The sequence below is a fragment of the Melospiza melodia genome, chromosome 6 (genome assembly GCF_035770615.1).
Source record: "Melospiza melodia melodia isolate bMelMel2 chromosome 6, bMelMel2.pri, whole genome shotgun sequence".
NCBI classification, from domain to species: Eukaryota; Metazoa; Chordata; class Aves; order Passeriformes; family Passerellidae; genus Melospiza; species Melospiza melodia.
In genome coordinates, this window is record NC_086199.1 from 73,005,422 (window position 1) to 73,030,074 (window position 24,653).

Sequence of the window (24,653 nt, forward strand, 5' to 3'; positions counted from 1 at the left end):
GTCCAATTAATAGGCTAACATTAACTCTAGACTAATTAAATACTAATTAAATTCCAAACAAGTCTATCGGAAATGCAAAAATATCTCTACTTGTGACAAGCAATGACTGCCATTTCTGTGATGATATTTCAGCAATGGCAGTTCTCATATGTTTCTGATGAAATGCATACAAAGCATTCTTGAGACAAGTAAGAAAGTTTAACAGTACTAAAAAAGTGTATTTTCTCATTATAAACTACCCACTTCTGACTGGAAACTGCCATCAGTTCCCCAGGTCAAGATATGCATTACATACAGTGTTGTACACACTAGCCAGAAGAATGTGTTGTCCAATGAGTATAAGAAGGAAAAAAAGATAAAAATGGAGAATTAGGAAGTCAGGCATTTACTTACTTCAGACCTGGATCTGTTTCTCCATATTCATCCAAATAGGGTGCAGGATATAAGCAGCCCCTGGTTTTACCTTCAATGAGGACAACTTTGCATTCCCTGATTCTTAAAGAAAAGAATAGCTACATTTAAAATACAACTCCAATCAGGATCTTCCCTTTCTGGTGAGCTATAATTTATGTCAAAGTATTGTTTCTTTATCTCAGACAAAAAGAAGCAAACGCTTTGACAATGTTGTGACTTCTGGCTACTTACTTGAGAAACATGCAGACTCCAGCTCCACACTGAAGAGCATGAGAAGTACAGGCTCCCAGCTCCTCCCCATTCACCAGCTCCTGACAGCAAGTGTTCTGGGAACACAGCATTGCCCCACAGAATAAACACAATACTGGGTGCTTTTGTTCATCATCAGAAGACCGTGGGCATCTAAAAGAAGCGTAACCAGCATGTCACAGCAGAAACCAAAACTTTAAAAGAAATTTTAACTAAAGGTTAATGTTCCTTAAGAAAACCCCAAAAAGACCTATCCAACCAATTTAAAACCCCAAATCACAATCAAACAAAAGCCTAAGACATATTATATCACAATCAAATAACATATCTGCCTCCTCATGTTGTATTTTTACACTGTTTGAAATAATTATCTGCAAGATGTCTCCTTTGAGTAGGAGGTTGAACTAGATGATCAACAGAAGTCCCTTCTGACCTCAATTATCCTATGATTCACACTTCTTGGCAAAAAACAGTGCCATCATCTGAGCTTGTTGTGTCCAGTGCAAAAATAATTTTTGGGCTTATGGCCAAACCAAATGCACATTCCGCAGGAGAAAAGTGACCAGCAGACTAAGCTATAAAAATTTTATATGCTGCCTTATCAAACACAAGTGACTTCATTTAGCAAGCTGTTGTGCTTCACATTTAAAATGAACAGGTGCTAGTATAGGTCAGTATAACCATAACAACACCTTCACTATAAAATAATTTCTGTATTCTTTCAATACCAGTTACAGTAACTGCAAGAATATAAAATTCACTAAAAGCGACAAAACTCCTAAGAAAACAACTAAATATGCCACATCTTACCTAAACTGAGAGGCTTGATTCAGAAGGCAACTGTAGTCTTCAGGAAGCTCTATTAAATGATTTCTTTTCCTAGGATACCTGGGTAAGTGGAATACAAGTATTATGAGACTATGGACTAAATAACCACAAACTCCTGCTAAGCTTTTGGTCATTTCTGCAGAAGTCTACAATTCTAGAGCAATTCTTCAGTCCTGGAATCCCAAATGAGATGCTCCACATGGGAGCTTCAACATTTCTATATTCCAGCAAAGGTGCTGAACTTAAATTTCACATACAACATACATGTATGAAGACATTTCCTATTTCAGTTAGCTTTTGGTCTTTCCTAGAGCAGGACAGATTACTTGTCTAACAATGTTGTACAATCTCAATAAAGAGTCAATGTATGAGGAATAATAAACAAGAGATTTAAAGAGAAATGTACTTCTAGCAGTAGGGCAGAAGGAATAAAACATGAAGTCTCTGACTTGCCCACAATAAGCATTTCATTCTTTCAAGTGTTTTAAGTCAAAACCAGAAGAAAACAACAACAACAAGCTTACCTTATTGCAATGCTTTTCCCTTTCAAACAACTTAACACCACTGGATCAGCACACCACCTATTTCAAACAAACATTTACAGATTGCAGTATTTGATAAAAATATACATTTAGGTTCATTAAATTAAACTAGTAAGTGATAAGCAAACACAAAACACTGATAAAAAGCACTGACCGCTCTACCTAAAACTTTGCAAGATAAAAACAGGGGTGTTTTTTAATAGTTTTCATCAGGAAAATGTTTTTCATACAGGAGGAAAAACCTATGTGAAAAAAGACTTAAAAATACTATCATGCACATAAAACCACTAGATTTACACAGAGTTAAACAATGCAAGTAGTCTTCAGACATACTCAGTTCCTCAACGAGGGCTACAATACACAGCACCTTTTGAAATACATATGCTAGAAGATACAGCAGAAATAAATATTGTGCATTCTAACAGAAAAATATTTGCTGCTTTTATTAAATAACCATCACCTAATGGCTATTTTACAATGGTTTATTACATAATTGCTTAGAATGGCCAAATGTGTCTATCAAAAAAATGGCAGGTAGTGGCCAGCTACAGAAGAGAGGAACTGATATGTTTAAGATGTCTTTTAAGTTATTTCTACAAAAAAAAAAAAAAAAAAGAGAAGGGAGAAAGAACTGCAGCAGATGGTCAATCTAGTATGCTTCATTTAACACATTTCTCAACAATCATCAAATTCAGCCTTCTGAAATAAGAATCTGTGAAAAAACATATGGGAACCTGCATGATGATCTGGCAACTGTTACTATTATGTTAAATACGCAGCCTCCTACTTGAAACCTCTCTTTCTGTAGCACAGTAACTATTTGTTAATCCTGCTTCTAGTGATCTTTCCCCATGTTCACAAGCATCATATTTTTTGTATTCTCTTAGAAAAACTTCTATGTCTTTAAGCAAATATGTAAGAACAAGTAAGAAAAAGTCATTTAATAGTTTACTTGTAAAAACGAATCTATGAATTTATATGTAATAATATACACTACAAATGGAACTGATAATAATAAAACTGTATGTAGGGAACTGTTTAGGTCAGCTATATGGACTGTTGGAAATCAACAGTTCAAAATGTAATGTCCCTAAATTGAAGAAATCTAGACCACAAAGATTAAAACAACTAGAGGTTAAAAAACCCAACCAAACAACAATGAAGTAAAAGCTAATGTGAGTCAGAGAATTCTGCCAAGAACCAGGAATAATCATTATTGCCATCAGGTGCTCAAATGGTCATGTTAAATACACAATCTCCAACACAATATAGCTGCTCTAGTCTTAACTGGGGATGAGGTATGGTGTGTCCATTAATTTAATTTGAGGTTTTGAATGCAGAATTTAATTGATTCTTTCTTTACTGCTAAAGAAAATGTTTTCTTTACTGCTTCTTTCACAAACTGAAAGAAGTGAAATTTAGGTTAGAAATCAGGAAGAAATTCTTTCCTCTGAGGATGGTAAGATACTGGAACAGGTTGCCCAGAGAAGTTTTGGATGCCCCAACCCTGGAAGTGTTCAAGTCCAGCTTGAATAAGGCTTGGAGCAGCCTGCTTTAGTGGAAGGTGTCCCTGCCCATGGCAGGGTGCTGAGATCCAGATTGTCTTTAAGGCTCCTCCCAACCCTCTAACATTGTATGATTCCATGACTGCAGATGGCAATGCACATAATGCTCAAATTGTACCTTTTAACCATTAAGCCAATTTCAACATCCACCAGTCTATTTTGCAAACGTTGGGAAGAAATAATACAAAGCCTCACCCTGCCAGCTACATGATTTTCCACACTCTCATTTTATAGCTCGTGTAATCAGCACTTTTGCTGAGGACAGATTAAAAATAGGCAAATGAGCACTGAGTGCCATATCAAACACACAATGGTTTAAAATAACTTCTGTCTGTATGGTTTCATATAGGTCTGCAAGCACTAGTCCCTTAAACTATAATTAGTTAATATTGGAACTATCATAAAATAGAGAGTGCTTTATGTTTCTGAAGTGCTTTAAGAGATTTAGTGTACCTGTACAAAACGTTTAGAACTTCAGTATGCGTTTGAGCTTAGTCATTCACTAACAATTTTGGTCTAGAATTCCCACAGGGCCATCACAATAGAAGAACATGGCCTGTCCAGTCCCAGTTAGTACCTTTGAAGCAGTGGATTTACTGTGTCCCAATATTCATGGAAGAGCTGGAACAAATTTGTAGGTAGAGAGAGGTAACTACAAAGTGCCTTGAATTGCGCTTCTTCAGAAACTGCAAAAGAAAACACGAATGAGTGCTCAAGTGTTTCAGCACTGCTGAATAATTCACTCAAAACTAGAAATCTCCTGATCCCTTTTCCATTGAATAGTCTGTATCCTACAGCTTCATCATAGTGCCTACATCGTACAACTGGGTATTATTCTGCCAACTTAATCAGAGCTATCATTTGGATTAGTTGAGGATCTGTTTAAACAAATTTGACATATATAATTATTTTTTAATACATAAGTTACTGTAATAACAAAATTCCTTGCTTAAATTACTGCATAATATGTCACACAAGTGCAGAAGATTTCTGTACTTGCATTTTATTTTTTCACTACCCTTCCCACAGTCCTCAATGATATTAAATTTTGCTGTAATCAAGTCAGTGCTAACATTACATGAAATTGGGCTAATTTTATAGTTTGCTGGGTGGTCATTTATTGTCTCTGCTACAGAAAATTACATTGTTGGTTCACCAGAAAGACTCCTCCCTACAGAATCAAAGATCCAGACCCCTGGTAAGGATAACGGCATATCCCAATGTGCAGAGATTTTGACTTGCATATTCTAATAAAATTCTAATTTAGTTCACAGTTTATAGAAATAAATTTTTCATTTTTGTTGTTATATATGTGTTATATTTTGTCTCAGTTAATCACAAAAATTACTGCTCTTCTTTTCAAATAGTTGATGATTCTGTGTTTCACTGGATTTTGACACATAATAAAATATTTATTTTTGGGGTTAGTAACAGTAATGTATTAGGATCCTTCAAGGAAGAGGCTTAAGTTTTATCCTGTGCTTTGTACCTGTTTGGTTTTGTCTGGCTCAATCCCTGTATCTTTAGCATTTACCAACATTAGCACTACAAAAAACACTGGGCTTTCAAAATACATTTCAGGCAATGTAACCTAAATTCCTGAAATTATCTTTACACTGCTGAATCTTTATCAACAAGTACTCACTATCAATACATCACTGACCATTCACATATTTGCATCTTCTATGCAGGTCAGGACAACTCAGCTTCAAGTGCCTGTCCCTTCCTCTACGAATTAGTAATTCCTTTACCTTCCAAGTCTTACTTTCATATATTGAATATTGTTAAATTACTGTGAACATTTAAAAATTCTTTCAAGACAGAGAAGGTCATACATTTGTTTTCTCATATTTACCTTGTGATAGCTCCTCAGGTGGAGAAACTCCCAGCAAATAATGAAAAAATAAAGCAGCACAACGAAGGTAAGGCATGATGCCTTTTTTAACACAATCCCACACAAGCCAGCCTGGAATATCCTGACTGAAGCAACTGTAAAACAGAAATGAGAAAAAGCTGCAGTAGTTCATAGTACAAATCATTCTAGCACTATCATATTTTGGCTAGCATTGGTAGAATTGTAGCTGTGTAGAAGCAACCCTCATGTGTCCCAAATTCTGTGAAACACAGCCACCAGCACTTGACTTCCAACTTCCCCTTTTCACAAGAAATGAGTACTGAGTTTATGAACCACACTTGTAATAAATCTTCAAATTAGACAGCTGTACCTGTCAGAAAAGTCTGAAAATGGGCACTAACACTCAAATAAGCACCAATGTTCGGCTTTACACTTATCCCCCTTTTGTAGTAGGACCATTTCCTTCTTTCTCGTTTCCATTTCTAACACAAGAGATCTAAACCAAAATAATCAAAGCAAAGAAAAAATAAACACTGCAGCTGGATGTATTTCTCTCCACAATGGATACAGGTATTTTTTCATCCTCAGGCTAATGATTCACTCTGCTGTCCACAAAAAGCAGCCACTTTAACTAAAAGCATTTCTTTTACCACTTGCAGTGTTCAGGAGCATGGGAAGAAAGCACAAGGCAATGTGCTACTCCCTGTATGAAATGAGTAATTTTTTCCTGTCTTTTGTGTTGTCCTGGTCAATCCTGTGGATTGCTGTCTTTCCAAGAAAATTTAACACTACAATTGAACTGTTACTTACCCACTGGTGTATTGGCAAACCTCTCTACAGAAAGACTGTGCAGATTGTGCCTCCTCACTATTGTCAGATGAGTGAGCAGTAGGGGATTCTGCACACAAAAAGAAGAGTCCACTATAAATGCACTACATCCTGACACACTTCTCTTTTACAAATACTAAAACCTTTTTTTAAAATTCAATTACAGAATTAATTCCACTTTAATTTGCTTAATTCTTTTCTATTTGCTGTTTTCTGTCTTAAAAATGTTCTCCCGAGACTTAATGCTGTAAGGAAGAATCAGGATTACACTCTCATTGGTCATCCTCAGTAAAGAACTGCTTCCTTCCCTTGAACTTCTGAAGTTGTTCTACATAGCTTAAGTTTTAAATGTCTAGATTTTTTTAAAATTCCTATCATACTGTAGAAAAAAACAAAGTACTAGCTAGAAAGTCTGCAGGCAATTTTTAACTATGTTATGAAATAGAGAGAAAAATTTAATTCTCTCCTATCGGTTTACAGGATTCTGTATTTCAGATCTGGGTATTTACTAAGTTGAAGAGCAAAGAAAATTTTATTTCCCAAATCCATATGGATTATCACTGTGCAGCTCAGTGATGCTGGCAGAACTTTGATTCTCTTACAGGGAGTGAAGAAGGGAAAGTTACCCCTCTAAAATGACTGACTGGAGCAAGTACTGATATATCAATAACTATTTTGGTTTCTTAGCCTAAGCACACATAAGTGATATAATAAAATGCTCTGAACTTGATGTAATGCTACTTCATTTTTACCAGAAAACAGTTATTACTACCTAGGCCTAAGTGTCACCTCTTATGAGAACATTTATACATGGAAGACACTAATGGTATCAATCCATTATTTTTAAGAAACTGTGCAAAAATGCCAGAAAAATGCAACACAAATACACATCTACCTGTTGCTGAAGAGATGACTATTTGCATTATGTGTGCCAGTGTTGTCAGATGGAAGAGGTAGAGGTGGTTATAGGCTGAACTAACTGATGAAGGTTGCAAGTCTACAGCATCTTCCCAGTATAAAGATGGAAAGGATAATACTGTTCCCACCTACAGTGAAGAGGAATAGACAAATATTAAAGTGCCAAAAATTTGGTAATAGATACAAGGGTAGCAACTATACTCTCACTATACATTTGTATTTTATTTTTGTATTCTGAGTGTGTTAATCTATCTTACTAGTTTTAATGCAAAGTGTAGCAAAAACTCAGTGGAAAATATTAACCATTTGAGCACTATAGGGCATGTAGGAAACTCAGACAGAGTTGAATAGTAATTATCAGTTTAGAGATATACCATGCCCAGTTCCTAAAAAGCTTGATTTCTGTTCTTTGACACAAGACAAAGCACATTGAAAAAAGTGGGAAGTGAGACCAAGCATTAGATAGGACAGCCAGGGTAAGACAGATTTTATTTGGTGAGTCTGGTTTTATTGGCTGTTTTCTGCGTGCTTTGGATTTTTTGAACAGCAGAAAAATCTGTAATACAGATTTGTATTAAGAACAGAAAGAAGAGGCTAAGAAAAATACAGAAGGTAACAAGAGTCGATGTAAAGAAATCAGAGTATGAGATACTGATTGAGACAAAGGGAAAGTGAGGGAAAGAAACTGAGTGTGTTTCTTAAGTTGTTTTTTTTAATTCTTAGTAACAATGGAAGTGGAAAAAAGAAGATTGAGATTGCAAGAAGGAAATTTAATAAGAACAAGACAGCAAAGATTTGAAAGTTAGCAGAACTAAAAGTAAACACAGCAGTTATATGCAATCATTTGATTGTTGCTCATATATAATCACTTGACTCATGCAAGTGAACAGATACTATTTACAGAGTACAGTACACAAAAATTTGTGCTCAAAAGAAAGTATTAACATGAAGAATAAAATGAACCTGCTTACCAAAATGTGGAACATATCTACTTCTAAGAGTGATGGAGTATCCTCCCCTTTATAGCTTGGTAGGAGAACTACAAAATAAAGGTATCAGTTAAATATTTAGCACGTATTTTCTTCTTTTGAGTTGAACTGTAGTATCAGAATCTGATTTTAGAGCCTTTATCATTTCTGTGTTTTCATCAAACAAAGGTCCAGATCCTTAAGTAAGGATCTGTTTAATTAACTGCTTACCACTGGTTTGACTGTGCATGTTTAGCTATTTCCACATGCACTAACAGTTAACAATTTTAATTAATATATCTTCAAAATTCTGTGACATAAATCTTTCTTTCTCCACCTCTAATAAATCACACATAGTGTTAAAGGTGAAGGTCCTTAGGCACCTCAACACTAGATGCCTCACAACCTTGCCCAATACAAAAGCCTAAGAACGCCACATAAGACTCTTAGACTAACCCAATCAATAAGAAACTAGGGGGAAACAACATGCCTCAAACTAGCTCTCCCTGGGACTGAAATATCTTAAGCTAGGCTTCAAGCAGACTTTTGAAAGTCACAGAATTATAGAATGGTTTGCATTGAAAGGGAGCTTAAAGATGATGCAGCTCCATCTCCCCTGCCAAAGGCAGGAGTGTGACTCACTACATCAGGCTGCCCAGAGCTCCCTCCAATCTGACCTTTAACACTTCCAGGGATGGGGCAACCACTTGTTTGAGCAGCCTGTTTCAGTGCCCCACCACCTCACAGTACAGAATTTCCATCTAATAGTTAACCTAAACCTAGATTTTTTCAGTTTAAAACCATTTCACTTATGTCCTGCCCCTATCTACCTCTCTAATAAGTCCCTTTCTCTCCTTTTTATAAGCCCTCGTAGGATACTGGAAGGCTGCAATGAAGCCTCTCCAGAGCCTGCTCTTCTCCATGCTAAGAAGATGAGGTTTCACAATTAAGAAGAACCTATTTTGTGGCTTTATTCATCTGTTTAGAAGAGAATTTGAGTAATTCTGAACATTACCCATCTTTTCCAGACTTGAGTATCTGTAGGTCTGGGTAACCTGGGGTGAGTTCCATCTACACCCCATGATTTCAGGCAACTGAAGTGAGCACTGCTGTCAAGTACTCCGGCCCTGGCCTCTGTGCTGCACTAACCTGTGTGCCACTTTGCAACAGAAACTGCCACAACACAAAAGGCAGGAAACCAAAGGACTACAGTACCTCCTAGAAGACGAATCAGGTGTTTCTGTATCAGAAGCTGTGGGGATGTTGTTCTCTGAGCAGCTGCAAACTGCACTAATGCTTTAAGGCCACTGTGCTAGAGCGCAAGAGAAAAGGGTTGAATGGGAAAAAAGGCTAAATATAAGAGTGATATAGAACTGTAAAAACATATCTACTTCTACATAAACATAAAAGACATGTATAAATTAATTTAATATGAACATCCATATACAAGCAGATATTATTCTTTCAAAGTGCTTTTTATGCTATGAATCCAAACATTGAGAGTTCTCCCTCAACAGAGAATGATCTTGATGTTAACAGTTTTGACAGGTTTATAGATGCATGTATATTATAAATACTTTTTTGTTTAAAATATATTGCACGTCTTACTCATCCATACCTGTCTATTTTGTAGGGATCCAAATAAAGGCTTGCCCTCTGTTTCCAAGAGGTTTTCTTAAAATTAAACACAGAAAAAAATAAGTTTTTTTTTTCTACACAACCTAATATTAATTTATTCTTATTATATACACTCCTTTTTAAAGCTCATCCATATTGTTATAACAGAATTCTCTTGAAAAAAATCAAATCTGTCTTAAATGGCACTGATCATTTCCAAGATAAATTATTGCAATAAGCAATTTTAAAATTTTCAGTTTTCAGCCTTTGCAAACTAAGGATTTTAAGGAATGTTGCTTCACATGAATGATGACAAAACATTCATTCTATGGATTCAGATTTATTTTCAGTTACCCTTATACAATGCTCAAAACCATCAAGTTACATTTACAGAGATGCTATGCAGCCATCTTACCCTCATATTTATCATAGAATGTTAAGGGGCTGAAATAGACCCTTAAAGTTCATCTAATTCCCACTCCCCTGCCATGGGCAGGAACACCCTCACTAGACCACATTGCTTAAAGCCTCATCCAACCTGACCTTGAACACTGCCAGGGTTAGGGCAGCCACAATTTGCCTTGGCAACCTGGCAAAATTTGCACTACTGCATTTGACTGCAGTTTAACAGAAATACTTTGAAAACAAAACTCCCAAGTTTGAATGCAGCTCATCTTTACTCCCTAAGTGCTTTGGTTCTGAAGGAATAATCAGGAAAAAATAAGCCAATAAAAAAATAAGAAATCAAATTAACTCAATTGAGTAAAAAGGTATCAGTTCAAATGGTTTTGTACTTCAGTCACTTTCCAGAGATGAAACAGTACACCTGGAATTTTTAAAATTTTATTTCATTGGGAGATTCTGGTTTGGAGGCTTTTTGTTGTGGGGTTTTGGTTCTGGCAGGTTTTGAGTTTGTTTCTTTTTTCAGGAGTCTGGCCTTTAGCAATGTTATCAATTCACTTCCCTTAGGTCAATGATCCTCTAGAGGTTCCTCTGAAGTTCCTTGTCTAGGCAGCACGGCTATATGCCCATTAAATGGTTTCAATAATACACTATAATGAGACTCTTAGACCAGCATACTGAAGCTATGCAGGCAGTTTTGCTTTACAATTCCACAGAAGTCTGCTCCCTTGGCAAACAAAAATGATTCCAAGGAAGTGGTGTGGCCAAGTCAAACTGTCACAGTGATCCCTCTGGCCTTATACTCTTCTCCTCAAGAATACCTGAATTTTCTTTTACTAACACAGGCTTTCAATATCAGACCTGTGACAACAGTTACTGCATTTATGCACTTGCTGGCTAACTCCTCCTTGACAGCCACCAATATCCTTTTTCATATATCAAACAAAACCAATCTGCACAGCGTTAAGTACAGTAATGTTAATAAAGTGGGTGACCAATTTTAACCTATTTGAAAATATAGAATCCATCACTAAAGATGCAATCAGTTCTATTTCTGCTTTATCAGAATATTCCCAATCCATCTAAAAACCTTCTGAACTCCTGATACTCCATTAGAGATTCAAGGTAGACTAAACTTGTACTTCTACATCTGCATCAAGAAATACTTGGTAGAGTTGACAAATCACATGTATGGACATGTACAATTATGTTCTCAATCCCTTCATCATGCATTTTAGACCTAGATCTTGCTTTTTTCCCTATCTGGAAGCATCTACAGATTTATCCACAGCTTCATGTTCATTACACAAACTTAATTGTGTATGTAGTACAGAAACAAAATAAAATTATCCCACAAAATGAAAATTTTTTTCTGCTAATTTTTTTGCCTTGAGAGATTCATGGCAGAGAATGTTTGGTAGTTTTTTTGGTGGGTTTTTTGTTTCTTTTTCTACCAGGTATCTACTTCGCAGTTTCAGAATACAAGGGACTTTCTTCTACAAATCCCATGAAAATTTTTTAAATAATACAGATAAAACCAAATAAGGAGACAGAGTACTATTTCACAGCTATTGGACATTTAGTGTAGGAGATGCCTGCAAGTCAATGATCTTTAACAACCTGAAAATATTAATTGAACATGCTTAGTGTTACAATTAGTAATGTGGAACATGATCACTAACTGCTGTCTCAAATTAAATTCAATGTTGGCATTCCATACCATATTTCATGAGCTACTATGTAAGAACAACATCCTACTATTTCTATTGGTTTATAGATAATAATTCTGCTCTTACATATGTAATTACATATAATTTAATTCGCTATACTATTACATATGGCTTGTACTTATGCAGAACTATTATTTGTACAATCACATTGTATAAAATTAAACAATCAAGCAACTGTAACATTTTAAATTAATGAGAAGGAATAAGCTGAAATTATACTTTACCTATACACTGGATGGTAAAAGCACAAGTGCTCCAGGTCATCATAGGAATCCGGGAATCAGCTTCATTTGGAGCAACTTTGAGCCCAACTCTGTAAATGGTGGTGGCAAAGAGAATAAGCATCTCTTTGATACTGCTTGAGTACTTGGCTCTGCAAAACCAACATGAGAAAATTTCAGTCTCAATTATTAATAGTGATAACTACTTACTGGTTAATCAATCACTAGCAAAGTCTAAGTCCAAACCAGGACAGTTATTTATGAAAGAAATATTGAGAACAAAGACCCTTTGTCTGGACAGAGATGAAAAAAAAATCCCTAGTTTTCAGTAGTAAACCAAGGACTTTGACAAAAAAGACTTTACAAATTGAGAGATTAAGAGCTGCCAGGCTGGAAGATATTATTTCTGTGTATGACATTATAATTCATATTAGAAAAATGCAAACATTTTAAAGTAAAATATGATGAAAATAAACATTGTAAGAAACAGTAATTTTAAGTCCTGAAGTGAAAATAGTAAGGTGCTAAAAATGGAAGACCTTTCAAGTGTGTTTTTAAACACATTTTTTAGCACTTAAGCTCTTTCCTAATTACATCAGGTTAGTTTCTGTAAATGTAGTTTTATGTAAACAAGTGTTTAGCAGTTTTAATGGCTTGTGGGTTTTTGTCCAAGTCATACATAGGATTTTCTAATAGAAATATATGACATCCATATTAATTCTCTGTATCTCTATGGACAAAACAATTGTAGCCAAATATCTGGGGTTTAGCCAGGTTCACACTTAAACAACACTATTTAACTTTAAACTACAGAATCTTTCCCATGAAGATCAGTTATCAAGAAAAAATTTGATTCAGGTTTCTGACAACAGAACATTTTTTTATTTTTTTACAAATAAAAGATACACATGGGTATTTTGCATAGCTTTGATGACAGCCTGAAGTAGCAGAGTACTTACAGCATGATTTAAAAAGAGATAAGGGACAGCTGAGTTCACTTGATAAGCATCTACCATTCATTCTGTTTTAGTGGGCAAATGCTTTTGCCCACAGGAATTGAACGTGCTTAGTGTTACAATTAGTAATGTGGAACATGATCACCAATTGCTGTCTCAAATAAACTCAATGTTGGCATTGAGTTTAATTTAGAATAGAAGAGAAACAGAACAAGACAAGAGCCCTATCCCTCTAAGTGATCCCCATCCCATTATCATGTCCAAAACCACCTGAAATCCATGCCCAAAACAGATGCATGGCAGAAAAATCAAGGCAGACAAACAATAAATAACATGCCTACAGGCACAGCAAGTAACCCAAATCACTGGAATTGTAGATTAGAAGATTCCAGGCTTCTAGCTTTGTACCAAGAACATAAGAAGTACCAGACTGGACTTGACCAAAAGGTCCACCTAGCTCCTCACAGATTCAATATTCAGTGAATGCTTACGGAAAATAATTAGTAAGACCAAACAAAGCACAGCTTTCCTTCAATACACATTCTGAAGTATACCTGAGATATTGAAGGGAAAATTAATATAATGCAGAGAACACTGCTAGTAACACTTACGACGACTGAACTCCAAAACTAAGGATGGAATGGAATTCCAAAGCTGAGTTCCCCGTTCCCTTGTTGGTGAAAGGTGGAAGACTTTGTTTCTCTCCTAACAGGAAAAAAAAAATACATCTGCATTAAAAAGCAAAGAAGCTGCTACAGTTTTTAAGCAGTCAAAAAAAAAGGGAGTAGTGTTTTTATTTGAAACTGATTTGAAAATAATTGCAAACATACCTCACAAGCTAGACTATATTCCACGATTCCTCCTTTAAATAACTTTTGCCTCTATTCCCCAAAACACTAGACTCTCTGTGCCTCCTGTTTTCTCAATACTCATACCTACTTTCATTTTGTCCTTTATAATTTAGTTGTTCTCTTTTTTACTACCTCACAGTCCATATAAAAGTTTATTAACCATGAGCATTAGTCTGTTGGCATCCTCTCCAAGTGCGCCTTTTTTTCCAAAGGAAAGATGGAAAATAATTAACAAAAGCCAGAAAATTGGTGAGGGGACTGAAATCAAGATATCAACTCAGAAAGGGCAATAACTTTTATCCCCAGCTTTATTTGATACTGTCTTGATTGAGAGCAAAACTCAATTCTTTATTTGAAGTTTTCTACTGGTATTAGTTAAGACATGCACTGATGTCTATCCCACAGAATAGCTTAAAAATTAAGATAACAAACCTTTAGCATTTTTCACACTGTAGCCTGATATCCTGACTGTGACAATCTCCAGCCACCTAGCTAGGGACAGGATTTGAGCTACTGCCTCTGCATCCTCACTGAAAAAAAAAATAGAAAGCAGGTTTTACTTTAACATTTAAAGAATCACCTTAACTTAAAAAGCAGAGGACACAATTAGATCCAAACCCATCCAAACAGTATTAGGTCAGTTTTACTGGCTTCAGAAATTTTGAGCAAACAAAATGAAGCATAAGGCTAAATACTAGGTCTAGGTACTTTCTCATTTGATTTCAGCTTCAAAAATTAGGCAACTCAAAAATGTTTTATAAAAAATAAAGTATTTACTGCCAAAAGATGTATATTTGGCTAAGCAATCAATAAGAAGATATGCAGTATTTTATACAGATGAGTTTTTTTGAAGTTTTTCTTCCAAAAATTTGAAAAGCTGATCAGCCCTATAATATTTCCTTTTTTTTTTTTTTTTTTTTTTTTAAAGTAGAGGTTAACCAATCTGGTATTTCACCTGTTTATTTTTTGAGCCCGCAGTGGAACAATAGGAATCACAGTATTGCACAGAGATTTGCAAAGGGGACAAAGATATTCTCCATTCTCCAGGTCAAATATCTGTTCAACGTGCAGACGTTGTCGGAAGTTCAGCTGTATTGCTTCAAAGTACCTACAACATTAAAAAGGAAAGGAGAATGGCTCAAAAGCAACATGAACACAAAGGTTCAAGCATAATTGTACAGTAAACATTTATCCAAGGCAACAAAGGAGTCTTTTCCTTTGATTTGTAACTCTTCTACATGCCTGGATGGGAAAATAATAAAACCTTTGAGCACACAGATGAATTAATGCAAAAATGCGTGGTGTGTCACTACTGGGAAAATGATGGCAAGTTTCCCTCACTTATATTACCCTTACAAACTTCATTAAGATTTTTGCCCCCTCAGTGGATGCAAGTAAGCTTTCAAATGTCATTATTGTCTCATTGGTATTTATGGGAACAAAAACATCAAACATTTAAATCTTCTTCTCTGGATACAAATTCAGTCTTAATGTTCAGATCAAGTAAGTAGGATCTTAGAGAGAAATATGAAATTTTCTAACTTCCACACCAAGGTAATAACTACTTTTTTTTTTTTTTTTTGCTTTAAACCATGTATCATAAATAAAATAAAATTCCATTTATGTGAGAAGAGAAAGTGTATGTGCACTGACATCTGCAGAAATTCTAATGAATATAGAATATATGGAAAGTATTTTGTTATAAACGAAAACCCATACATTGATTTTAGCCACACTCACACAACTATGTTTTTGCAAGCAACTCCTCTTGCTCATACATGGCAACTACAAGGATATTCCACTCATTTTGACTTATTCTGTTTTAGAGGATTTCCAGCACTTGTAGGCTGCACATAGAAAGGTATGGCAGGCATAGTTTGGAGGAATATTAGTAAGTTAGAATGTCTATTATGTACTAAATAAAAGACTATACTCAAACCTTCTGTGCCATACTGTATGTGAAGAGCCTGTTGTTCATTTTAATCCCATTAACCCATACAGCAAGTCATCTTCTCTTAAAAAGAGCAAAGGAACTGAGCTCCAATGTTGCACAACTTAGATCTATGCAGATGTAGATGGATCTGCCAAGAGCAGATGTGTTATACCCAAGGAACACACCTGAGTTTCATTTTAAGTATGTGCACCTACTTACTCTGTACTGATGTTTTATTGTAAAAACCAGCAGTATACACACATATTGAATGTAAAAAGGGAATGGTAAACACTAGAAGTTTAGTAAGATTTTTTAAAGTAAAATGGTGCAAGTACAAACAACAAACCTCATGAGAGTGTTTATAACATATGTCATATGTATAAAGAGACAGTTACAAGATTAGCTTGTGATTGCATGACCCACCTCTTATCTGTTGATAATATTTCAGTGGGATTATTTCTATTATTTCCTCACACTGCTTACATAGTTTAGACTTGCCAGACCTATGTGGAGTGAAACATAGGATGATTGTATCCCACAAGCCAGGAACCTCTGTCTTTTAATGTCCAGGTTCCATTCAAATCCAAAACACTTGGTCTGAATTGTGGGTCCCTCAAACCACAGAAATCCAATCAAGTCTACAGCAATTGCATCAATTCTACACCCTTACTTTTCATTAAGAGTTTCTTTGCTGATATGGGAGGAGTCACAAGATTTAACCACTGATATTCCTCATATTCTGTTCTAGATGCTAGAATCTCTTCTAAACACTCACTAGAACAGATCAGTTTCACCCTTGAAGTATTGACCTGGAGAGAAACTTGTAGAGTACTGTTGCTAAAAGTAAACCTACTCAATATAGTTTCTTACTCTTGACCAATTTTACTACATTGTTTATATTTGCATAAATTAATAAGTCCTTATAAATTCTTCTCTGTGTCACAAAAGGCCCTAAAACTTTTGACAATGATTATCTTCATCAAGTCAAAACATCTCTTGTTCCATATTTGATCTTTAGACGAGTACAAAAAATTTTGATCCCTTAATTAAATATCCACTTACTGTACCTTGTTTTCAGTGTACTCTTAAGGTGATTTGGAAAACAGATTAATTAAAAACCATTAAAAGGCAGCAAAGACACATCCTTACTTCTGCCAGCAGGCTGCATGCATTACATGACCACAGCTCCCTGTGTGGGTCCCACAAGGTAAGTCAGGGTGCATGAAGAGAGGATCTAGTGTATCTAGAAACACACAGCAGAAAAATTATGGAATGAACAGTAATGTAACTTCCCATCAGTATGAACAGAAATCAACAACAATATATACAGAACATGAACCTTCAGATCTTATTTTCCTACAGTTTGCACAGTCATACTAAAGCTTCACTTGGCTAACTTTTCCAGACCAATCATGCAGCAGAGCAATGACAAGAAATACCCAATTCAACTACTGAAGGTTCTCCATATAAAGAAAAAGATGTCAAATTTCAAATTGGTTAGGAAGAAAAAAGGGTGCTTCTGCACTGGAACAGATCTGTGATCATGTGATCCTTGCTTAGATTTTTATCATTCTTTATATTGTTGTTTTTATTATTTCCTGGACATATAAGAGGAAAAAATACCCAAACCAAATCAAACACCCTAACCCTTTTCAGGTTGGCATACTGGCCTCTGATAACATTAATTTATTTCCTCCATATTGGGAAAATTTGCACTTGTACTTGAATAAACAGAACTGTAAACAGTCTTAGCTTTTCTCCAAACTAACTACTCTCACTAAATCTACATGTTTTAATAAGTCTTGTGAGATCAAAGCATTTTCTGATTTCCCTCACCAACAAACCTAAATCTTCATATACTTCTCATTTAAATTTGACATGAATTTTAAAGCAATTTAGAAGTTTGCATCCATTTTTCTTAAGTACAGTAAGCCAATTAGCAACCTGATCAAAGAAAAGAGTTTAGCTGTTGAAGGAGTTTGAGCTCCAGGTACAGAAGTGCTTTTACTATAAGAGAAGAAAAAATCTCATACCTCCTGAGAGTTCAAGAATTCTGCTCCTATTCTGAGTTAAGGCAGTTGACTTCTGCACACAGGCAGATAATACCATGGCAGCACTTTCAAACTTTACTTCCTGTTCCTCCTGACAAAGAATACAGGTCAAAACTTCCTTCTCAACGACAGATGGACCTCGTTTGGGACCCAAAGCAATTCTGGAGTAATCAATTGCTGAAGAGGTGCTGTAAGACCAGAAGTGACAAAGATATAAAATAACCAGCTGGATTTTCTAAATGAACTGAGTTCTTCCTGACATCTAACAAGGTCATAGACTACAAGTACGTCTGTTTTCTCTTACCTTTCTTCTTCCATAATAGCATCATCTTTCCCCTGGGTCTCCAGTGTGTTTTCATACAGGAGCTTGTGGGTTTCAATGAAATTCCTTTGCAGGGCAGACATCTGGGCCATTATCTTCTGACGGTGCAACCTCGCTGCTTCCGCCTTCCTCTTCCGCTCAGCTTTCTCTTTATCCTGAGTGCTCTGTGTCTTACAGTAAGAGAATAAAGAAATCACAGGCAACTAAGAACATCAAAAAATGAGAAGACTCTTTCCCCAGTATAGGCATTTTAACCACCGACATCAAATTCCCTTAACTGACAACACTTGAATGAGGGGAAAAAAGTTAACTGCTATCTGAAACAGAAATGAACAGAACTCAAATCTTTACATGTTGACTGGACAGACTTTTGTGGTCTAGAAAAGGTCACTACTACAATCCCTAGTCCAAAGATAAGATCAAAAATCTCTGAGTCATTTCAATTAGGTACTTGTCTGTTCTTAAGAAATTTTAGTGAGGTGTACATCAAAGTTTTCTCCAGAGTTCTGTTATTCTCCCTATAAGTGAAACCCTACTGAGTATTCAGTATCTTCCTTACAGAAACTGAAGAAAATTTCATCTTGAACTGCCTATCCATGACACAACAAAATGTGTCAGCATTTTATACATCTGTCTATTGTATTTTCATTATTCTTTATGGTACACTGGAAAGCTATTGTTCTTCCAACATTTACTCTTGTATCATATTTTCAGAAACCATAAAAAAAGAATTTCTATGCTTTAGAAATCCAGAATTCAAAAAACACAGATAGACTTTATTAAAACATATAGAACCTAACTCTTCCTATCCAATTACTTAAGGGACAAATGTAACGTTATACACAAGGTTTCCATTCACAGTACCATGACTTTTCCAGGAAATCAAACAACTTGCTCCACAAGTAGAACTGAAAGAGATTAATTTCTTATGGACTACTGTATTTTGTTTGGTACCTTACCAAATCCCATATGACACCTGCCTGAAAAAAGAGACATGGCATATGCTGTGTGGTAAGTTCAGAACTAGGCATGCAATGACCAGCCACGAGATTGCTTGGCAGCAAGCTAAGGCCAAACAAAATGTCTAAGAGCAAACCAGTCTGTCTTCACCTACTGCCTAAGGGTAATCAGATTCTTCCTTTCTGTTCCAATGTCAATTGAAAACACAGCAACTCCTTAGGGCTCAAGTCATCTTTGAAATCTCCATTTCATTGTGTCATTTGACCACTATATTCAGGATTTATTTGGAGGGAAGGGCGAAGAAACTGACAGTCAGAATAACTGCTTAAGGCTCATGCATTTATACAATCAGGACAAAGGACATTAACCTCTTGACAGATAACATAAACTACAAGACATCATCTAAAGTGGATTTGCATTTCTAATTATTGTGCAGTGACAGTATAAAAAAAAAGGTGGTCAATTCACAAAGACAAGAAATGGAAAGATGAGCACAGATTATTTCCTTCGGTCCCGTCAATTGCTTCATTTAACTCAGAAGTACAGCCTCTCACAATAGCTGCTAATAATTCCATGAGACATGTTTAGCACAAATTTCATGTACTAAAAATATTAATCTTGGAAACTCAACCCTAGCTGCACACAACATATCACAGATCAGTTTTTTGAAAAATTATCATTTTAGGCAACAATAAATTTAGACACATCACTGAAAATAGCTATTCAAAACATTTAAATACAAGGCTTCTACTGAAGCTTTATTTTTATTATTACCTCATCACCTTTTGTAGCTTCTGAGCCTGATGTAGCTCCTACTGTTGCCAAACTAGACTTTTCTCTCAATCTCTTCACCATGTCAAACATCTGAAAACAGAAACTCAGATGTTAAAAATAAAACACAATTTGGCTCTTATAACAATGTAAATTAATACATTTCCAATGTTACAATATATAAGCACTGCAACAGGCTGCCCAGAGAATTTGTGGATGCTGGAAGTGTTCAAGTCCAGCCTGGACTTGTAGGCACTCTGGTCTGTTGGAAGGTGTCCCTACCCATGGCAGAGGCTTTGAGCTACATTACTTTTAAGGTCCCTTCCAACTCAATCCATTCTATGATGGACAGGATTAAAACTCTTGGTATTTCGTTTCACATTATTTTCAGATTTTCAAATGGATTCAACCACTCAAAACTCCTAAATTACAGAAAAACCCAAGACTCTATGTGCACTGCCAGAACACTCCCTTACTCATTATTTGCTGTCACTGTGCAACAGATATATAAGGAATGTGTGTAAAAATGTCATTACTGGAATGAGTTACCTAAGCAAAAATTAATCCAATACTTCATAGTACAAGTAGCAAGTACAATGTTGCAACAGATTAAACTTCTCAAGAAATCACTGCAGCTGTAAACAGATTATATGTAGGAACTGTATATAGGAATCATAACATCTTTCACATTAACTTTCTACACAACTGAAATCAGCTTATACTTATCTCTCCTTTGCGTACCTGCAGTATCCAATTGACTGTGTCCTTCTGTGCCTCTAACTGGGGAACTCTCTTCAATTTCTCCACAAGCATTAACACGTTCACAGCATTCAAGGCTGAGCTTCCCATTCCTTTACAAAGAGAAAAATAGAAAAGGGCATTCAGGGAAAAAAAAAGGCCTAACACTTTAATGTACTTACAGCCATGGACATGCCTTTAAATATTGCTGACTATATAATATACATACATGAACACAAACTGTGTAGTTACATTTTGGTTACAGTTTCATCTGTTTATTCCAGTTATGTATAGTATAATTTATCCCCTTGTAGATCAATTATTTCTGCTTTAGAAAATCTTTGCTTAATGTCTGCTTAAAAAAGAATCACCTTTCACTTCAGGAGGAAGCAGTAAAGCTCTTTAGAGCTTACCTGTGTTTGCTAACAGCTTAGTGTGTACACGTTTACTTCTAATCACAAAAGCTATTGTAATTACAGTAATTATTTTCTTCCTCACAACTTGGTGAGAGTCCATAGTATTCTAGGCTCTTCTCTAACAAAAGAATGCTTTAAAATGGAGACCATTCTGTTCAAAGATATTTCTTTTGCAGCACTTACCATACAGAATTAATTTTAAATTTTTAGTAGGGAGACAAATACATTGCTAAAGAAACTAACTTTTAATGAATTGTGTCTCGATAAGAGCTTTGTTACAAAAATACTGATTATTTTTGCATCCCTTTCATGTAAATCAGGATTTGATTTTTCTGGTTATGCAAAACTAAAGCTAGCAAAGCCTTCTCTAGCATCTCAGTTATAATTATTACTTCTATTGTATTCCTATAGTTGACATGAAGCTTCTTAACACTTTCAGTATGATGACACTTCTTTCTCAACAATAAGAAAAAAATTAAAAATAAAGTGCATTGGGAGTGCTTTTCAAACACAAAATTTTTAAAGAACTAAATAAAGGGACTTCAGTAGTTTTATGTGTTTATTCTTGTAGAAGGTATTTGAAATATACATAGATATGGTGTTTAGGAACATGGTTTAGTGGTGCACTTGGCAGTACTGACTTAACATTTGGACTCAATGATCTTGGAGGTCTTTTCTAATATGAACAATTCTATGATTCTATGACTTCACAATTCTTATCTCTGTTGCATCTCACAAATGACAGTTATGTTTAGCTTGATAATGGATTTTTAAAATTTATTTTTACACAGTGAAGCAGAAGCTCTAGAGAAGATGGAAGATTATTTAGAAAATGCAGATTCCAACTCCCACAGAGTAGTCCTGAATGTAATATTAAGAAATGCTCAATAGAGAGAAAAGGGTACAATCCAGAGCCACTACGTTCTGTTTCTATTTTCATTACCCTAGTAAAAGATTAACTTCCAAGCAAATCACTAATTGTACAGCTCGAGAGAACCAAAGGTGGACACAGTTCACTTAAATCCACTGCCATTTTTCAAAGAGTTCTTAGTTTCCATTTCAATGCAGTTCTTGTGAAGGAAAAAACACTTTCAATTAAGTAACACTAGAACTACTTTTCATTTCTTTCCCAGGAAGAGAAGCACATATCCTCTTCAATCCACCTGACAACTGGGAACAGAGGAAGCTAGTCCAAACCTGGTTTCCTAATTATTAAAAAAGTTAAATTACCAAGTTTTAATTATATAGCATAAAATAAAACCTTTCTGACTAAATCACTGAATAATTTCTTCTAGTTTATTTGAGTCCTTAAAAGATCAAGTTAGTCTAATTTACTCTGTGTTTTAAAGAAAATGAAACATACGTGTTGCTTTGTGATAAAAATCAAAGGTTACTTCTTCTTCAGGAGACTTCTGTAACTGCTGCTTCTCTTCTAGTAACCCTAAAGAAAGAAGATGAAGAACCTGAAAAAAAGAAAAATAGTAAGTCTCATTCAATGTTTAAGATATGGAAAACTGGCATAAAAGATTAGGATGCTTAATATGGTTCTGTATTACACAATGATAAAACACATGAAAATACAGAGATCATACATGGAAAGTGAAATAAAAAAAGCACAATGCAAATTTACTGCATATTAGTTGCACTAAAATTCATCAGCTTGCACATGCTTTTATATTAGTAATATGTGAAATCTTGTCCGTCTGCTGATACAAAATCTGTATTTGGCTAATTCCATAATCCAAAGATTAGCAGGACTGGCAAGGCAATTAAACAATCTATACATTCTAACAAAACTGATTAATTCAGACTGTCTATAATTTGAGGTCCTAATTCTATAAATGTTAAAAAAACAACCCTGCTAAAATAAACAAACAAAAAATCGCCTCCAAAGAACATCTCAACAATGTTTTAAAAGACTCAAGCCACTGCAGTAAAATTAAATGTTTAAATACTTACAAAAATTCTATTATTTCATGACTGAGGCCCCAAAGAGGCCTCATGTATTTGGAGACTCTGCAGCTCAAAAAATGAAGGAATTCCAATTATCAAACAGTTACTCATTAACTTGCAGTAAAAATATGAGGCAGGGAGGATTACATATTGAAACAGCTTCAGCAATGAGGCCACACAGGGAGGAAAGTAAAATAGAAAACTTTAATACTATTATGCATCATGTTTCTATTTTACAGGAGAGATAGATAATTAATAACAAAAATATTTTCTTTGCCAGTAAGATTTATAAAAACAGGTTTGGGGACAAAATCATTCCAAGTTAATCTTTACATATTTTGGTCTTCTCATAAGCAGTCAGCACAGGAGGGACCATGGGAAGATGACCAAGGCTAAGCCTACCATTTGGACCATGGCCTCAGTCCACAAGTGGGTTTCCAGCTCCACTGCCCTCTGCAGGAGGGTGCGCAGGATGTGCATCATGACATCGCAGTTCAGAATCCTCACCACGTTGCTGAATGCAGGACTGAAGTCTGGAGGAGGAGGTGGTGGCAATGCTAGAAAACAGGTGTGCAAACATATCAATGGACTGACATCCCACCCAGAAGTAGAGAGCACAAACATATCCATTTCAGTGAAAGAAAAACTGGACCTTTAAATGAGTAAAACCATGCTCAAACACGATTGTGTGCCTAAGTCAACTTTCATCTTTGGCAAAACTAGAGTACTTCTGGTAAGTCCTTACATAAAAAACATGTACAAGCTAAGTTAATCAATCACAAGTATTAGTTACATCTGTAAACACAAATTTTTAACACTCTGAACTGCCTGATTTATGTCTCACTATTAAATGTAGAGTTTGTGCTTTGCATCAGATAAAAGGTTTTCAAGTAATTAAACAAAACTGAGGAGTGAAGTTTCCAGACTGTAGTGTCCCACACCACAATATTACATGCATGGAGCTCTAAATTTTTTCTGCTACTGGCATTCCAGTCATTTCTGGTTATGTACATTTGCTGACTTAATACTGGAACTCTGATGTGGAATCTTGGCATCTACTGACAGCACCTCATTTAATGCCACAACCTCTCCCTACCAGGAACCACTGACTCCAGTCTTCTTCAGGTACCTGGATGCCTATTTTCAGATTGCCTTTTTTCAGAGGACTTCTGTGAATGCACTGTTTCTGAAACCACCATTCTGTAGACAATTTTGGCTGAATGAAGTTACTGACAAAGACAACATAGCCACATAAAAGAATACACAGGAAGTACCTGCAACAATAAATGCAGCCTCAGGAGAACACAAATCAGGGTAAACAGATACCTTGGTATTTTGGAACCATACTGTCCAATTACATGAGTCTCTGACAATTACATCTAAATAACCACATTTTTTTAATTTCCACAAAATAATTCCCCTGCCAGATTGAAAGGGGAAGGAGCAAAGTTGAGTTTATTAAATTGTTCACTGTATTTATTTGTTCAGCTTATGATGTCTTTCTCAAATCAACTCAATTAAATGCTTGTGACTTGAATGGGTAAATGTAAATGCAAAAGGGAAAC

At 35.5% G+C, this 24,653-nt stretch overlaps 1 protein-coding gene across 5 annotated transcripts in view; it reads right to left on the bottom strand.

Moving 5' to 3' along the window:
* UBR1 (ubiquitin protein ligase E3 component n-recognin 1) overlaps window positions 1-24,653 on the bottom strand; it is a 56,958-nt gene that overhangs the window by 2,677 nt on the left and 29,628 nt on the right. For 3 of the 5 annotated variants that reach the window (XR_010028088.1, XM_063159122.1, XM_063159121.1), the window contains exons 25-46: window positions 23,491-23,645; window positions 22,499-22,598; window positions 20,723-20,832; window positions 19,985-20,074; window positions 18,233-18,420; window positions 17,911-18,116; window positions 17,027-17,120; window positions 14,900-15,052; window positions 14,377-14,474; window positions 13,705-13,798; window positions 12,141-12,289; window positions 9,786-9,841; window positions 9,383-9,479; window positions 8,171-8,238; window positions 7,177-7,327; window positions 6,264-6,351; window positions 5,454-5,587; window positions 4,176-4,284; window positions 2,016-2,072; window positions 1,474-1,551; window positions 646-816; window positions 394-495 (exon numbers count right to left, since the gene is read on the bottom strand). Coding sequence is in view for 4 of the 5 variants with exons in the window: in XM_063159122.1 (XP_063015192.1) it covers window positions 394-495; window positions 646-816; window positions 1,474-1,551; window positions 2,016-2,072; window positions 4,176-4,284; window positions 5,454-5,587; window positions 6,264-6,351; window positions 7,177-7,327; window positions 8,171-8,238; window positions 9,383-9,479; window positions 9,786-9,841; window positions 12,141-12,289; window positions 13,705-13,798; window positions 14,377-14,474; window positions 14,900-15,052; window positions 17,027-17,120; window positions 17,911-18,116; window positions 18,233-18,420; window positions 19,985-20,074; window positions 20,723-20,832; window positions 22,499-22,598; window positions 23,491-23,645 (2,548 nt within the window). In the remaining variant the exon portion in view is untranslated. The remainder of the gene's footprint in view (window positions 1-393; window positions 496-645; window positions 817-1,473; window positions 1,552-2,015; window positions 2,073-4,175; window positions 4,285-5,453; window positions 5,588-6,263; window positions 6,352-7,176; window positions 7,328-8,170; window positions 8,239-9,382; window positions 9,480-9,785; window positions 9,842-12,140; window positions 12,290-13,704; window positions 13,799-14,376; window positions 14,475-14,899; window positions 15,053-17,026; window positions 17,121-17,910; window positions 18,117-18,232; window positions 18,421-19,984; window positions 20,075-20,722; window positions 20,833-22,498; window positions 22,599-23,490; window positions 23,646-24,653) is intronic. The other 2 variants (XM_063159124.1, XM_063159123.1) reach the window with 1 other exon arrangement.